General features: G+C 38.0%; 1 protein-coding gene across 1 annotated transcript in view; it reads left to right on the top strand.

Annotated features, from left to right (window-relative positions):
* The window catches only part of ADCY1 (adenylate cyclase 1), a 354989-nt gene that overhangs the window by 174836 nt on the left and 162503 nt on the right, over window positions 1-17650 (top strand). The window contains exon 4 of the mRNA XM_020971543.2: window positions 8848-8959. Coding sequence (XP_020827202.1) covers window positions 8848-8959 — 112 coding nt within the window. The remainder of the gene's footprint in view (window positions 1-8847; window positions 8960-17650) is intronic.

Raw genomic sequence — 17650 nt, 5'->3', positions numbered from 1 at the left:
ATAATAATAGCCAGGAGTTGCTGGTACATATTTAACTGAGTTTTGGAATGCATGACATACTTTTAAGGTTATCTACATTATTAACATTTTCTCCATCATTTCTTAAGTCTAGATAATCAACAAAACAATAAATGCAGCTCTACTTTGTAGCCAATTTCCAAGGTGTAATATTTCCTAAAAATGTTAACAATCCATTTTCCTGAGCATGATGTAACTCTAGTACCCCCTGATATGTATTATTACTGCCTTCTACATATTATCTCCAGGCAGGTGGGTGGTGGCCATAGTGCACAGAGCACAAGGCCTGGAGTCAGGAAGACTCATCTTCCTGAGTTCAAATCTGGCCTCAGACACTTCCTAACTGTGTTTCCCTTGGCAAGTCAGTTAACTCTGTTTTGCCTCAGTTCCTCATCTGTAAAATAAACTAGAGAAGGAAATGTCAAACCACTCCAGTTTCTTTGCCAAGAAAACCCCAAATGGGGTCATGAAGAGTCAAACATGAACAACATGTATTATCTCAGTTACTCCTCACAACAACCATGTAAGATATTGTCTTCATTTTGTAGACGGGGAAAGTAGGGTTTTGATTAGGTTTTGTGACTTGCCTATGTGTAGGGGTTGAGATTTGAACCTTGGTCACTCTTGGCTTGAAGTCCAAGTGCTCTTTTCATTGAAAACTGGGAATTTAACTGCCTGCCTACAAAAACCCCTTTCAGCCCTATGATTCTGATACTTAATTTTTAAAAAAAATCTTTCTTTGCCTTATAATCACATCCTCATGCAGATATTTTTAACGCATTCAGCTGTCACAATTTAGTTCCTTTATGTGGGCCTGCCACTCAGTGAATTACATTACCCTGAATTTAAAATTGGGTAATGAGGATTGTGCTACTACACATTCTCCCAAGTCTCTAGGAAGATATTTTGGTTGAAACTATTTTTAATTCCAAAATGGAGTGTCTTTTTGGCATTTCGATGTTTGCTTACACCATATATCTATATATAGTTAACACATTCTGATAACAGGGGCAGATCGGGAAGATCCTTGTAATTCTAATTCTAAATATTTTTATTGTTATGAGGCTTTTTAACTATGATTACAAATGTGGGATTTATGCTTCAGGATAGAGATAATAAAAATAACTCACATTTTTATAGCATCGCAAGATTTTCAAAGAATTTTCCTCCCAACAATCCTGTAAGGTAGGCAGTGCTAGCTGACAGTCAATCAGTAAACATGCATTAAATGCCCACTGTTTTCCAGGCACTGTGCTAAGCACTGGGGATACAAAGAATGCAAAAGACAATCCCCGCTCTCAAGATATTCACAGTCTAATGAGAGAAGACAGCCATGTATAAACAAGCAAAAATTAGATAAATTGTCAACTCCAATTTACAGATGACTAATCTGAGGCTCAGGTGAGTGACTTACTCACTTGCCCATGGTCACAGTGTGAATGTCAGATCTGAAATGATGGTTATTAGAACTGTATTCAGGCTGACCACCTCATCATGCAGAGACGTACTTTGGATGTATGGGGAGGTAGAAATAACACTCTATCAGGTGTCAAGAATTCAAATCTCTATTATTTATTAGATCTGTGACTTTAGGCAAATCATAAAATCACAATGCCTCTCTAGGCCTGAGATTGGATCTCTGGAAAAAGAGGAAAACAAATCATCTATCTATCTATCTATCTATCTATCTATCTATCTATCTATCTATCTATCTATCTATCTATCTATATACACACACACACACATACATACATACATACACACACATACATATATACACACATATAAACACATATGCACATACACATACATATATTTATATGTGTGTGTATGCATATATACATACATACACCATATTTATATTTGTGTGTATGTATATGCATGTAGGTATATATACATACACTTTTTTAGGCTCTATTCTAGGAGTGTGCTGATAAATGTTTAGCAACTGACTCTGATATACAGGACAGTTTAATCTGCATTATTACCATTTTCTCCATCACTTTCTTAAGTCTAGACAATCAAGAAAACAACAACTCAAGCCCTGATTTGTAGCATTACTGGCGTTCCTTGATTATTTTACAGAAATTATAGTAATTTTCTACAGGGATGCCCATCTTGAACTGCTGTTTCATTGTCTCTATAATTAGCTGATTTCCGAGGTATGAAGCTCATATTGAAATTTTAACTATTGACTCAAACACCTCTAACAATCTACCTGCATCTGCAGCTTCAGTGCAGAAAGTAGTCTTTCACTCCTATATCATGCCAGTATGTATTATTTCAGTAGGACTCCTGAATGGTGTTTATTTTATTTTTTTAAACCTCTTGTGTTTCATGGATTCATTTAAATAGGCTTTAGAAGTCAACATTCTTCCCAATGTTGTGTGAAATGTTGAATAATTTGAGTCTGATTTTGCAGGCATGATCAGGATGGTGTGATGCAGTTTATAACTGTATTATCTTTGTCTTGGAACTAAGAAAGTCAGATATGCAGAAGGGTTAAATTCCCTGGATTATTGTCAGATCATATGTTCAGAGCAGGAACAAACCTTAGAGGTCATTTGTCCAACCCCTAAGATCTCCTTGACTAAAATAAGTACATGCTCTGATAGGCTGAAAAGTTTCCCCAGGTTTTGCCTGTTATAGAAACTGATTCATGTCATTAGTTGCTTTATTTAATGCTTCATCCTTTCTTGATTTTAAGATTGTACTTTTTATATTCTACTTGAATTTTAAGTCCAGGTAAGAGAATTAAAAATAGATCTTTTTTTGTAGGTGAGACTATGTAGTGAAATGACCCTGCCCAATTATTGGCGACTAAAGCATAGGGTGTGAGGATATGGAGGTATTGGAATGTGCCTATGAATTTTGGTGTGTAAATTATGGAGGGAATATGGCCTAGGGGAGAGAGAGCTGGACTCAGGGTTAGGAAAGTATGGGCAAATCACTTAACACCTCAGGTAAGATCTAAGACAGTGAAATTGCACTGAAGGTGCTGACCTTCATAGGTAGAAAAAATTTCCTCATCTGAGATTTCCGTGCACTCCCTGCAAGAGAGGCTAATAGAAGAACCTCTATTTTTTGATATACGTGCCCTATTTGGACACTGACACTTGGGGAAGGGGGAAATTTCTAAGGTGGGCAACCTGGGGGAGGGGAGCAAGAGAATGGCGTTTGGGGCCTGCTTTGCTGAAAGGGTCCTAACCCTAAACAAGGTTGTGTAACCTAGGAGAAGATACCCATACTGGGTAAACTGACCTATTTGTTTCTCTTCCCATCTGATAATATGCATAAGATCTGTAGGTAATTATGCCTTGGTGGAAGATCTCCACTGAAACTCAACAAGAAAATGGGAGGGCAGTAGATTAGGGAGATGAGAGCTGATTGGGTAAATCCAGACCAAACCCTTAGACTAATTAGATAATTGATACTACCTGCAAAGAATTAAGGGGAGAAAAGGCATCCAGCTCTCTGAATCAGAGATGGCTTGATAGTAACCCCAGAGCACCCTCTGGTGTTATGGGGAATGCATAACAGTTGAGGAGAACATTTGATTAAATAGTTCTAGGTCAGGAAAGAAAGGGTCCATTAGCTTCACCAGATTGTCAAAGGATCCATGACACAAAATGGGTTAAGAACTCTTGGAAGGTGTTGTTCCACAGTATTTCCAAGCTGTGAGACATGGGCAGAGTAATACAATGGAAGATTGCCAGCCTAGGTGAAGGGGAGGGCTGCTACATGTTTAGCACTTGGATTCAGATCTCATTTCTGATATTTACTAATTTTGTGACCTAGGGCAAGTCACTTAAGCTCTCCGGGCCTCAGTTCCTCATCTGGAAAAGGAGAAGTTGCTCTAGAAGGCCTGTAAGGTCCCTTTTAGGTCAAAATCTTCACTTAGTTTGGGATCTTTTTTTTCCCTTAATATAGGTTTTTACTGTAGTCCAGACGGTTCCTATGACTGAATTTCCTTGATTATTTTACAGAAATTGCAATTTCCTGCTGAGACTCCTATTTTGAACTGTTTTTTTTGTGTCCCTCTTATTTTATGATAATGTTTTAAACTTATGCTGTACAGACTTGCTTATTGATTTCTCATTGTTATGAGCTTAAGTACTGATATCTTGTAGCATTACTGCACTCATTGGTAATCACAAATTAAGCTAAAATTAGCACCATGTCTTTCTAGCAGTTGTATTGCTAGCGAAAAATGATGAAATTCAGTCCTTACAAGGGATTCCTGGGATTGGGTTTGCCTAATACACAAAGGGCTATATTTGTTGGAGGCAGCTCTTTAAAAACCACATAGAATTTAGTGGAAGAGTTTCTTTCCAGAGCATACAGAGATCTAGACAATCCACTGTCTTTGTTAGAAATATTATCTGAACCAGGGGAGGGTTCTAAAATCCCTACAGAGGTTAAAGGTAAGGAGAACACTTAGGACCTGGTAACTAGGCCTTTTCCTAAAGACAAAAAGTTCCTTCATAGAATTCAACTCTAGCTCAATAGGGCTTTTAACTTCTACTCTGATTCCAAATACAGTACTCCTCCCCTCTCTTCACCTCTCTCTCTCTCTCTCTCTCTCTCTCTCTCTCTCTCTCTCTCTCTCTCTCTCTCTCTCCTCTCTCCCCCTCTCTCCCTCTCTCCCCCTCTCTTCCTCCCTCTTCGTCTCTGCCTCTTCCTTCCTCCCTTTCTCCCATCTTTTTGGCATCTGGGAGGCTCAGTGGATAGAGTGCTAGGATTGTAATCAGGATGACTTGTGTTCAAATGTGACCTTAGACACTTACTAATTGTGTGACCCTGTGCAACTCACTTAACCCTGTTTGCCTGTTTCTTCCTCTGTAAAATGAGTTGGAGAAGGAAATGGCAAACCACTCCAGTATCTTTGCTTAAAAAAAAATTCCAATGGGATGATGAAGAGTTGGACACCACTGAAATGACTGAACAGCAACTATACACACAAACACACACACATACACACACACACACACACACACACACACACACACACACTTACTTCATAAGATGAAAAAGGCTTGGTTTCGGCTTATGACCATCAAGGGTTCCTATAACTATATCCAAATGGCCTGAATCAATGTCTCCTTAATCTCTAATGCTTCATTCCAGGAAAAGGAATGGGAATGCCCAAAGAGTGAAGAGAGATTGTCACAAATGACCCTGAAGAAAGAGCTATCTGCCAGACTTTGAGCGGCTGGGGTTAATAGGCCTCTTCCCACTACATTGAGCTAAGGCTAAAAGATTTTTCAAGTGGAGGACTCATATGGTTCTGGGGAGGAAGCACTTGACATGAATATGGCATGCCAATCACCAAACTTCTACAGTGATGGCATGGCTCACTTCTTTTCGTACATGAGTCTCCATTTCCCTTTTATATGACATTGCCATAGCTGTCCCCTGTATTCTGAATGCTCCCCTCTACCTCTTAGAATCCCTGGGGTCCCTCAAGAGCCAGCTCAAATGCCATCTATAGGAAGTTTCTTCTGACCCACCCCAGTTCCTAGAGCCTTCCCTCCTAAACTATAATACTACAAAGTATAAAAACATTAATAATTCTAAAGAATTTCTAATCACAATGAACATTCAAATAGAGCTTTGATTTAGCTTCACACAAACCCTATGAGATGGGGGAAAAAATTATTCCCATCTTGTTATTGGCATCTTACAGTCAAGGAAACTGTGTCTCAGAGGGGTCAAGAGGCTACATAGGAAATAAGTGTCAGAGACTGGATTTGAACTCGGCTGTACTGACTCCAAGTGCAGCAATCTTATCACTATCCCATGCTACCTTTGGTCAGATCTGCTGAAATTTTACATATTTCTTGTTGGTTTTGTTCAGTTGTTTCAGTTGTCCATGAAAGTTGTCCAACTTTCATGACTCCATTTAAGGTTTTCTTGGAAAAGTTACTGGAGTGGGTTGTCATTTCCTTCACTAACTCATTGAGGAAATTGAAGGAAACAGGTTTAAGTGACTTGCCCAGGGTGACTCAGCTAGTGAGTGTCTGAGGCCAGATTTGAATCTTCCTGATTCCAGGCCCAGAGCTCTATTTACTGTGCTGCCTAGTTTCCTGCGTGTTTGTACTGTGACTCCAATATAAAAAAATGAAATAAACCAATTCACAGAAACTTGTGTGATAGAAGAAAATTCTGATGAAATTGGCAAACTCCTTTTGGAATTGTTGTAATATGACCTGAAAAGGTTTTGTAAAAACAGCATCAACATTTGGCAGAGCTTAAATCCCCTAGTTCTAATGTATGCCATTATTTTACCTTTCCTAGAATGAAGCATTAGAGAGTAAGAAGGCCCTGATTCAGCCCACGTGGTCATTGTTAATGGGCAGCTAGGGAGACAGTGGATAAAGTCTGCACTCTGGAGTTAGAAAGACTTATTTTCCTGGGTTCAAATCTGGCCTCAGATGCTTATTAGCTGTGTGACCCTGGTCAAGTCATTTAACCCTGTTTGCCTCTGGTTCCTCATCTGTAAAATGAACTGGAGAAGGAAATGACAAACTACTCCAGTATCTCTGCCAAAAAAACCCCAAATCGGGTTATGAAGAATTGGACATCACTGAAAAATGACTCAAAGGACATGGTTATGGGACCCCTTGGTAGTAGTAAGCCCAAACCAACCCTTTTTATCTTTTAAAGTATATGTGTGTGTGCACACAAAAATGTATATATCTATGAAAAAAGAGTATTGATTTGGAATGAGGGAAGCTGGGTCCAAAGCCTTATTACCAGCGTGACATTAAGCAAATGACTTAATTTTCCTGGGCTTCTCACATAAAATGAGGGAGTCAGATGAAATAAACCCCAAGGTCCCTTCATGTTCTAAGTTTGTGATCCTTGAATCCTTCTGAGAGAGAGAGAGAGAAAGAAGAGAGAGAGGAAAATAAAGCTAAATAAGATGGCATCAGGGAAAACCATTGGCATTATGCTAATAATAGAAATAGAACTAAAGAGAGAGGAAAACACTATAAAAATGTGGTGTGCCTCTGAAAATAATTAGTCATTTACATAAATTGCTTATTATTTATGCATAATTATCATATGGCAGATAATTTTCTTTATCATTAAATATGTCAAATTAACTTGTGTACATTCTACTTAATTATAACACCCAGGCTTATTCCCCATCATTTATTGCCTACATAACATGGTCATCTGTACACAATTAAAAAAAACTCAGAGAAAATATTGACAATTAAGAGACCTTAAGAATCTTCACATTTATTGACTAGAGGAAGTTAATAGGAATATGTGGAGATGAGGGCTAGGGAATCAAAGCTGGGTTGTATGTGTCCCATAGCCCAGAATCTGGTTCTGAGCAACTTAAAACCTGGCAATGGATTAAGTTAGCATGCATTTATTAAACACCTTTTAGGTACCAGGGCCCTGTGTCAAGTGTTGGATCAGAATCCTATCCTCCCTGGACTCCTCAGATTACTGTGGGTGTATGTTTGCTCTCACCAAGTGTCCTCACCTGAGGATCAGTCTTCTACGGAATGTGCATGGCTAGTTGCCTGGTTTTTTGTCCTGTTGTTTCTCAACCATTCAACTGCATGAGCATCTATTATGTATAAGATACTGCATTAGGTAATGGGGATACAAAGACAAAAAAAACCAAACAGTAGTGAATGCTCTGCTCCAATAGGTGAAATACAGTTGGGTCATCCGGGGATGAGTAGAGGAATCAGCTACATATGTTCAATGTTGTTTTGTGATAGTGCCACAGAGTTTCCAAAAACAGTGTGTAGGAGTAGAAAGTGAATATGTGATCATAGGTTTGAAGCCTGATAGGGTGGTGCCGTGGATGGAGTCAAGAAAACTTGAGTTCAAATCCAGCCTCAGAAACTTCCTAGCTATGTGACCTTGGATAAGTCACTTAAACCTCTCTTTGTCTCAGTTTCCTCATCTGTTAAATGAGCTGGAGAAGTAAATGGCATACCACTCCAGTATCTTTGCCAAGAAAATGGGGTCACAAAGAGTCAGACGCAACTGAAACAACTGAACAAAAACAGTAAATATGTAATCTTTCAGCTGATCTGACCAAAGTCTTAATGACTTTGTAATATGAAGAGGCAGTATGGATTATAAAATGGGCATAGTAATAGTGCCTACCTCCCAGGGTTGTGCTGAGTATCAAATGAGATAATATTGTAAAGCACTTAGCACATTGCCTGACACATAGTAGGTGCTCAATAAAAGTTAATTTATTGATTGACCTTATACATCATTTAATCTAAAGCTTCTTAATCTGAGGTCCATGAACTTTTTTTTAAATAAATGGATAGTTGTACTTCAATATAATCAGTTTCCTTTATAATCCTATATATTTTATTTTATGTATTAAAAATATTCTGGAAGGTGATCTATAGGTTTCACCAGACTGCCAAATGAGTGCATCACACACAAACATGTTAACATCTTAACAAAAATGTTAAGAACAACTGATCTAGTTCACCCACCTCTCATTTTCCAAATTAGGAAACTGAGGTTCAGAGTAGCTCAATGACCTGATCAAGATCATCCATCTAGTAAGTAGCAAAATGGACATTCAAATGCAATGCCTCTAACTCCAAATCTAGCGCTTTTCCCAGCATTCCACTGGATGAGGCTTTCAGAACTTGGAATAGACCTTAACTTTTTCCCCTAAAGCTGTCACAAACAAATTGAATCAGATCTCAGAATGCTGAGTTATTCAGTGTTCTCCAGCTACTTTGTGTGCATTTCTGAAGTGTGCTGTATTTGGGAGTATTATGAGTTTGGAGAACACACATGGCACTAATGTTTCCTTTTTTCTCTTTGCAGCATTTTGTTTGCAGATATTGTGGGCTTCACTAGTTTGGCATCCCAGTGCACTGCTCAAGAGCTGGTGAAGCTTCTGAATGAACTCTTTGGGAAGTTTGATGAATTGGCCACTGTAAGCATATTTTCCCCCCTCCAATTCAATTTGAATTGCTTTTTGAATAATAATATCCCAGGTGAATTACAAATGTTTGAAATAGGAAATAGACTGATTGCTAAGGATTGTTGGACAGTAAGACCCATAAATCACGAATTTTCAGAACTTAAAAACTGCATTAATCCTTTTCCTGGGGCTGAGCAATGCATTTACTAGGTAAGAAAAATACATAGAGTATGTCTGAATACATATATGTGTGTGTGTGTGTGTGTGTTTGTGTGTGTGTATGTATGTATGTGTGTATGTATGAATATACACATATATGGTGTTGAAAAGCCAATACAGCTGTGATTAAAAAAATTTTAAAGTGAGAATTTTGAATTTATCTTATTCTTGATGTGTGAGTAAAAGAGTCCAATAGAAAAAAAATGAATATATTTTGTTCTGCCTACAATTGAGTAGATGGTAAAGCTATCTGAAAGCAATCAGACTCATGGTAGGTAGGAAGGTTCTGTTGTCATTTATTTGAGAGAGGTTTGGAATCAATACAGAAACATCAGCATCCCAGAGCCCAAGAGACAGGATAGTTACTACCCTCCTCCACATTTATGCTATGCTTAGGTAATATCTCATTGAAATGTGTCTAATTGTCATGAAGACATCATTTTTGATAACTTTGATACCACTTAGCCCAGTGGCAAAGGGATACCCGGTGCCATCTTTACTGGAGACAGCTTATTCATTAGCTTAAAATAGTATCTAAAAAGCAGGTAAAAGAGGGCTAATGGCAAAAAGAACCCCTTAATTCCTCATTCAGAACCTCTTTTTTCTTATTTTAGACACAGCTCTAACAAAATCGGTTAACTGTTTTTTTGTCCCGAATCCTATTAGAAAGATAGGGGAAAGGGAAGAGGGAAGGAAACCAAAGTGGCTACCAATCATGGCCACCCGTAAGTAAATGGGAAAGACTAAGTTTAACCATTAATTCTGAAAACCCTATTATAATATTTAGATTGTTTTAAGCCTAGAGGCAATATTTTATGGAGCTTATATTAAGTTAGAACTTGCGATTGCAATTACTTGGAGCCCCATGTTTGGAAAATTTCTAACATTTAGACAGAAATTTGGCTCTATGCCTTATTTTATACTTACATTTATTTCTAACTAACCCCTGGCCTGCAAAACTCAGCTCAACTGAAAACAGCTCAACTTGGGAAAAGAAGCAAAATATATTAATATGTCTGTTAATACTTAGACACTGAGAGAAGAAGTTGAGGGGAGAATAGACCTTTTCTTAGAACTTTTTGCCTGAATCTGAGATCTAGATAGGGCTATTGACCCTCTTTGATCTCTCCTTTTTCTGTGATAGCTTAATCCTACTTCATCTTTCTTCTTTTGCAGATTCTTTCTAGGTCAGTTCTTGATGTCCCTAAGATTTCCTTTCCATATCCAGACCCTCAGAATCTCTCTTTAGTTCTGAACTAAGTCCTAGTTTTCTACAAGTGCCTCAGGGCTTGACCAAGTACCTTACTCAGTCAGAACAGACTTCCTGTTGATTTTAACTGGCAGTGGTTTTGATTGATTCAAGGTGTCCAGACCAATCTAGGAGTGTTCATACCTAAGGTGGATCCTTTTAAGTGCAGAGGGGGAAATCATGGACTCTGCTCTTACACAAGACTTCAAAAATCAAAGATGAGGCCATTTAGTAGAGGGGCAAATGGCACCTGAGAGTCTTATTGTAGTAATGGTATCATTAGTACATGATAGTCGTAGTAATGATCCTATGTGATTTTTTAAAAGTTGACCATGTATTATCATCTGTAAAGAAGAGGTTGTGCTTACTAAAATCAATTATATTAGAAAAGAACTTGGGAAAAAAGTGCCCATAGCCCACTTTAAGTTATATTGGCATTATTTAACATTTTTTCCATCCCTTTCTTATATGTAATGATCAATAAAACAATAAATCAAACTTTGACATATGACATTTGCAAATTTCTAAGGTTTAAATTCTCAAACTGAAAATTTGACAAGTAGGTCACCTAAACCAGTTCAGGCTAGCTCCAGCACACCCCTGTTTCCTTTCTGTTTGAGGAGTCTAAATTAAAAAAAAAAAGCAAGGTAGTTAAATACAATATTGTTAGTGGGTGAGGGTTACTAAAAGGTGACGATAGTGTTTTAGGAATTTTAGAACTATGCCCCTCAATAATTGTTAAGTTTTTTTAAATGATAAATTATGGAAGTAAACTGCATTTATGTGGAAAATTCACTTATATGGAACAGCTTTTTATTCAGTAATACTACCTGGATAAATGAGGTGCAATGTATGATAGATAAAAACAAAACAAAACAAAACTCTATGGGGAAAAAAGCCTGTGGTTTATGACAGCTATGTAGCAAAAGTATAAGAAACAAAGAAAAATAATGGATTTCTAGAATGGGTAAGTTAGGGTATAATTGTTCTCACTACAAAAAAGAGTTCTTTTTTTTTTAAACCAAAGAATTCAATACACAGTTCCTTTGAGTAGCAACTTCCCTAGAGCAATTCAAGAAAATACAGTTCAAAATATGTATGCATACCTATGATGTAGACACTGTCAAGGATAGCAAAGAAAAAGTACAAAATGCAAATGCAAGGGAAGAAAAATACTTTTAAATTAATGATTAAAATGGTAGTTGAGGAAGATTAATTTGGGGGTAATAAACAAGATGGACTGTGGTGAGTGGTGAGGCTAGTTAGTTAGAAGTCTGTTATAAAAATTTGCATGATAGAGGCCTGAAGTTGAAAGTAATTGGCATGCAGAAGAAGGCTGGATATTACAAAGGAAGAATATTGACAGGTCTTGGGAACACATAGGTTATGAAGTCATAGGGCAAATGACAGAATTAAAAACTACAATGTTTAGGCCAGGGTGACCAGGAAAATGATTGTGTCATTGACAGAGTATGAAATTAGGGTATAGTCCTAGTTTTAGGAGGAATGGGATGAGTTTAGCTTGAAACATGTGGACTTTGAAGATCAGTGGATATCTTAATGCAATGAAGCTTGCCACAGCTCTAGATTCCAAAGTGCAGAATAAGGAAACACAGAACACTTTATAAGGCAGAGTCAATAAGTAAAGCAAGGCTTCTTTATTGAGGGGAAATACTCACTGTAAGAATGGGCAGTTAGAGGATGGGGGCCACAGGTAGAATTGGGCACCCTGTTATTGGTAAAATCCAGGAAGGTTTGAGAGGGTTCATATCTGGGTCAAGTAGGAGCAGGCATAGTGAGAGAAGGGGAGAAGCAGGGAGCTAAGACCTGAGACTGGTGCTGATTCATGGTGAGGAAGAATACCTGGGGGATTGGCCACTAATTGATAAGCAGTCTCCTGGGTTGCATGAAAGGGGGCTTTGCAGAGTCACTGAATGCCTTATTTTAGCAAAGTGTCTCTGGGGATTTGAGCTTCCCTGGAGGCATCTTTATTTAGTCAAGTGGGGAGGCTTCTAGGGGTCCTTACAGTAGGCAGTTGGAAATAGGACTGGAATATGAGGTCAAAGTGAGAAATATGATATATTGTGGTGGAGAGGGCAATGAATTTAGTCAGAGGACCTGTTGATAACTGTTGACTTTGAGTGAGTTATTTTGCTTCAAAGTGAAGGGGTTGGACCAGGCTAATTCTCAGGTCCTTTCCAGCTTTAAATCCCACAATTCTATGTAGATTTGGGAGTCACCTATGCTTGAGATAGAGGAGGTCTCAAAGAGAAAGAACAGAGATAAAGAAGAGCTGTGGCTCCTCCTCTATCACATTTCGTAAAAGTTCTATAATGGAAAGAAAGAAGAATTGGGATGGTCACTAGAGGGTGCTGCAAGGCCAAGGAAAAGTTTGTTTTTGTTGAGACAAAGTAGAAGAGCCCTAGAAAAAAATCGATTGTAGATGGTACAGAGTATATGATGAGGAAGCAGATGCTAGAGGAATTAAGCTACAGTGGGATGGGATTGAGAGTACGCATGGCACGCCTAGCTTTAGGAAAGTTGAAGGATATATCAAATAAGATCACATTTGTAAAGCACTTTGTAAATGTTAAAGTGTTGTATATAAATGCTATCATCATCATCATCATCACTACTACCTACTACTACTACTCCTTCTCTTATCTCCCTTTGACACTGGAAACAAGCTATGTTGAAAAGAAAGGAAGATGAAGAAAATTTGTTTCTGAAGGCATCAGTAGACAAGTCTGAATATTGGACTATGAATTTTTGTTTTGTGCCTCATCTTCTACCAGCAACTTTCTACCTAGGAGCAAAAGCTGAGGTCTTAGAGGAATGATTCTGTACAATCTTCATCGTCTGGGAGTGTGTGTGTGTGTGTGTGTGTGTGTGTGTGTGTGTGTGTGTGTGTGTGTGTGTGTACTGTAGTAAAATAGGCACTGGGTTTAGAGTAAAAAAAACCTGGGTTCAAATCCCCTTCTTTATACCTGTGCGATGTTCCAGTTGATATCAATGGGCCTCAGTTTTTTCATTGAAAAAATAGAGTGGTTGGACTGGATGATCTCTAAGGTTCCTTATAATTCAATCCTATGATTCTATGAATGGAGTCAATATATGGTAGTAATTAAGAACAATTAATAGGCCCTTAGGAAAAGATCTCTAGTAAGAAAAGAGAATGGGTTCAGCATTGTGATCTGAAGGAATAAATAGCCTACTTTGTTAAATCAGTGTCTACAGAAACTAAATCCAAATACAATGTATGAGGTGGGAGAGGGTTTTATTTTATTTTTTCCTTTCAGGAATCTAAAGCTGAGGAAGCCAGTACATAATCAGAAAGGATACTATATTAGGGAAAGAATAGGCATTGGTGAATTGAGGATTTCCTTTTCATTTCTCAACTTCTTTGTCAAAGCTGTTCTTTTGTGATGGAGCATACTAACTAGCCATGTCCTCCCTGCTGTGCTGCATTTGGATTGATCCATGGTTACAGAACTTCTCTGGTTAATATAGTCCAAGCCCAATCACATAGAAGAGGGATCTTGAGGTGTTAATGAGAGAAATGAAGAAGCGAACCTGTGCAGGGTGTAGCTACCAAGGATGATGTGGGAATAATTGAGTAATCTGGAAACTGGGATGAGGGTGAAGAGCAATCTCAGTGTCCCTGGAGGATGTGAGAGGAAGCAGTAGGAGAGTTGAGGTTTGAAAAGAGAAGCACTAAGTTTGAGACCTTTCTTGGTAATAAAAAGATTGAGTCCATGGACCCCAGGGAGTAAGATTTATTGCTATATAATACAAAGGTAGTTTAGTATACACTGACAGCTAATCACCGAAGGAAGCAATCATAGCCATTTGTTGGAATTAATAAAAGTTAATACGTATTAAAGCATTTAAAGATCAATCAATTAGTCAATATTCATTCACTAAGAGCCAACTATATGCCAGGTACTATATTAAGTCTTTGAGGATAAAAAGAAGGGAAAAACATAATTCCTGTCCTTAGAGAGCTCACATTCTTTTTTTTTTTTGGTGAGGCAATTGGGGTTAAGTGACTTGCCTAGGGTCACACAGCTAGTAAGTGTCAAGTGTCTGAGGTTGGATTTAAACTCTGGTCCTCTTGACTCCAAGGCCAGAGCTCTATCCACTGTGCCACCTAGATGCCCCTAGAAAGCTCACATTCTAATGAAGAAGACAACATTCAAATAATTATGTCTGCCCAAGATCCTATACTTTGCAAATGGAAGGTAGTCTCAAGGGAGGAAAGGAGAATGGGGAAAGACCTTCTTTAGAAGGCGGGATCTGAACTGAGTCTTGAAGGAAGCCAGGAGACAAAAGGGACCTAAAAGGCCATCTTGTTGGACTTCTTCATTTTATAAATGAGGAAACAAAAGCCCAGAGAGGCTAATTGATTTTCCCAGGACACACAAGTACAAAGTGACAGAATGTGAATTTGAACCCAGGTCCCCTGACTCTAAATCCAGCACTATTCTTCAAATTTTGCCACATTGATATAGCACTTTTCTATATAAAAGTTTGCATTCCACACACACGCACAAAAACCCTGTGAGCAGTGCAAATAGTGCCAGATGGTGGTATGACTCTTGCCTCTTTCCTTCTGAAAAACCACAAGAAAAGGGGCTGCCCAATATGCTGGGCACCTTCTAGATCAAGAGTTCTAAACTTTTTGTTTATCATGGGCCTCTTTGGCAGTCTGAGGAAGCCCATGGGCCCCTTCTCAGAATAATTTTTTAAATGCAGTAAAATCAAATACATAGTATTACAAAGGAATACAACTATATTGAAACAGTTATCTATCTATACACATATATGTATATCTGTAAACATATGTAGTGTATTTGTGTGTAAATGTGTGTGTATATATATATATATATATATATATATACACATATACACTTGTGCATGTGTGTGTGTATGTGTGTGTGTGTGCATGTGTATTTCTCAGACCCTAGATTAAGAACTCTTGGATCCTTTGCCAATGGAACATGAGCTGGCCCCATCATTATTCCCCACTCTTCCTATGTAGCAGGCTCATGTTTTCCTCTAAACATACATTTCTCTGATGAAATCCTTTGTACTTCTCCTCCACAGACCCTCATTTTTATTGTTTCAGCCTGCTCACACCCAAAATCCACCTCTCTTTTGCCCTTTGGATGATGCTTGACTCCATTTCTTTAGAGAATGTGGCATTCCATGAATCATAGTCCAATAACATCACCAGAAAAATACTGGTATTAAAAAGATGGGCTTTTGTTTTGGGGAGTACCTTTAGATCAATAAAAGAACTGTATACTGTCCCAAAGGAAATCTAGATGACTCATCTTCTTCTTCTGTTCATTTTTGGGTATATTTTCAGTGTTTAAGATATATGTACGTGATGTACATTGTATATCATGTACATATATTAGCTCCATGGACTGCCCCTACAATTGAATGCCATAGGCAAAATAATAGGTATTCCTCATCCCCTTTGTGTGTTGTAGAACCTCATAAATGAGATCTACCATCACTCAGAATAGTTGGGGGTAACTATTCACAAAGGGCTTCTTCCTTAATGCTACAGTAATTTAACATCAATCTCATTCATGTGTCTTTGCCAAAAATCATTGGATTGTTGAACTTTCAGCTATAATTTTTTTAACTGAACAGAGGCATTTTATGAAACTTATTGTGTCTTTTAAGATTTGGAGAGCTGAATAGTGGGCATGATTAGGCTAAAATATATTACAATTGAGGGACTGAGTAGGAGAAGCAGTCAAAGGATTTCATCAAACAATTCAAGATCCCTTGATGGGAAATACATATATATATATATATATATATATATATATATATATATATATATATATATATATATATATATATATATATATATTATTTAAAGAGGTCTGTTTTTTTTAACAACAGAGATATTTCAAGGAAAGCTTCTTAAATAATGTGTTTCAATGCATGAAATAAAAAAATATATAACATACACACACACGCACACACATACGCATGCATGCACACACACACATAAGTAGTTCAGTCTCCAGATTAGGAGTTCCTGCTTTAAGGCATCAGAGTAGGCTTTTAATGGTGGATTGTATTTCCACTGGAGGAGGGTGAGGGTGGAGAATCCATTTTTGAGGGTATTCAGCATATTGGAAAATAACATTTTAGTTTCCCAAAGATTTACCCTCAATTTGAAGAATGAATGAATGATTAATGAATAGGCATTTATTTATTCAGCACTTACCATGTGCCAGATAGTATGCTCAGGACAGAACTGGAAGTCAATATGAGCATTACATGGACTCAGTAACCTTGACTTTTAAAACTCTCCAGTGTGGGACTGGCACTCATATAAAAAAGACATGTGATTGTTGGGTCAGTGAGCAAAGCCCATCTCCCTGTGACTAACACTATTCCATTGACTCATGTCATTTGGACTCTTAACCCAGTTCACATTTCTCTCTTGTAATACCTCTCCCATACTTTTGGATGTCTTGCCTTTCTCTTATGACCTATGCTTCCTAACAGCCCCTGAGTCAAAGTCAGTCCTGCTTCATTTGAAAGTATAGTCTTAGTTCTATCAGACAGAAGGGAATTCTCTTTGCTCAGTTCCCACACTCTGTGGAGGACACATGTAAGGAAGCAAGGCAATAATGCATGCTGGGGAGTAACAGGCCCACAGAAAAAGAATATACCTTGAGGGTGAAGGCATAGTCCATAAAAGAGATCCAAGCAGATCAACAGGCCCAGCTGAAGATGAAGCTAAAAATTACCAAAGGCAAAAGATCCATAGGACACAGTTATGGACCAAGTCCATTTGGGGGGAAAGTCCAAAGTTGCAGGGAAGTCCACATAGAAAAAGACCAGGATAATAGCCCATAGTGGGGTGAGGATTAAGGGTCAACCACTGCCTATTGTCTCACTTGAGGAATCAGCCCAAGCTTGTATTCTTTCATGGTGGCAGGGCCCTTGTCACTTTCATTGGTACATGAATGAATGAATGCATACATGAATGAGAAAACATTTATTAAGTGTTTTATTATGTATAAAGCATTGTGCCATGTGCTGGAGATACAAATAGAAAAGTAAGATGGTCCATATTCTTAAGCACCTCACATTCTAGTATAGGAAACAACTCATATGATAGATTTTATCTTCAAGTCAGATTGTCCCTCTGGACCTGTTGTTATAGTGGAACAGAGACATCAAGTAGTTAACATTCATAC

The sequence above is a fragment of the Phascolarctos cinereus genome, unplaced genomic scaffold, assembly GCF_003287225.1.
Source record: "Phascolarctos cinereus isolate Bilbo 61053 unplaced genomic scaffold, phaCin_HiC Scaffold_4;HRSCAF=312, whole genome shotgun sequence".
Taxonomy (NCBI): Eukaryota; Metazoa; Chordata; class Mammalia; order Diprotodontia; family Phascolarctidae; genus Phascolarctos; species Phascolarctos cinereus.
The sequence above is the reverse complement of the archived record's forward strand: the minus strand, read 5'-3'. Positions and strand labels throughout refer to the sequence as shown.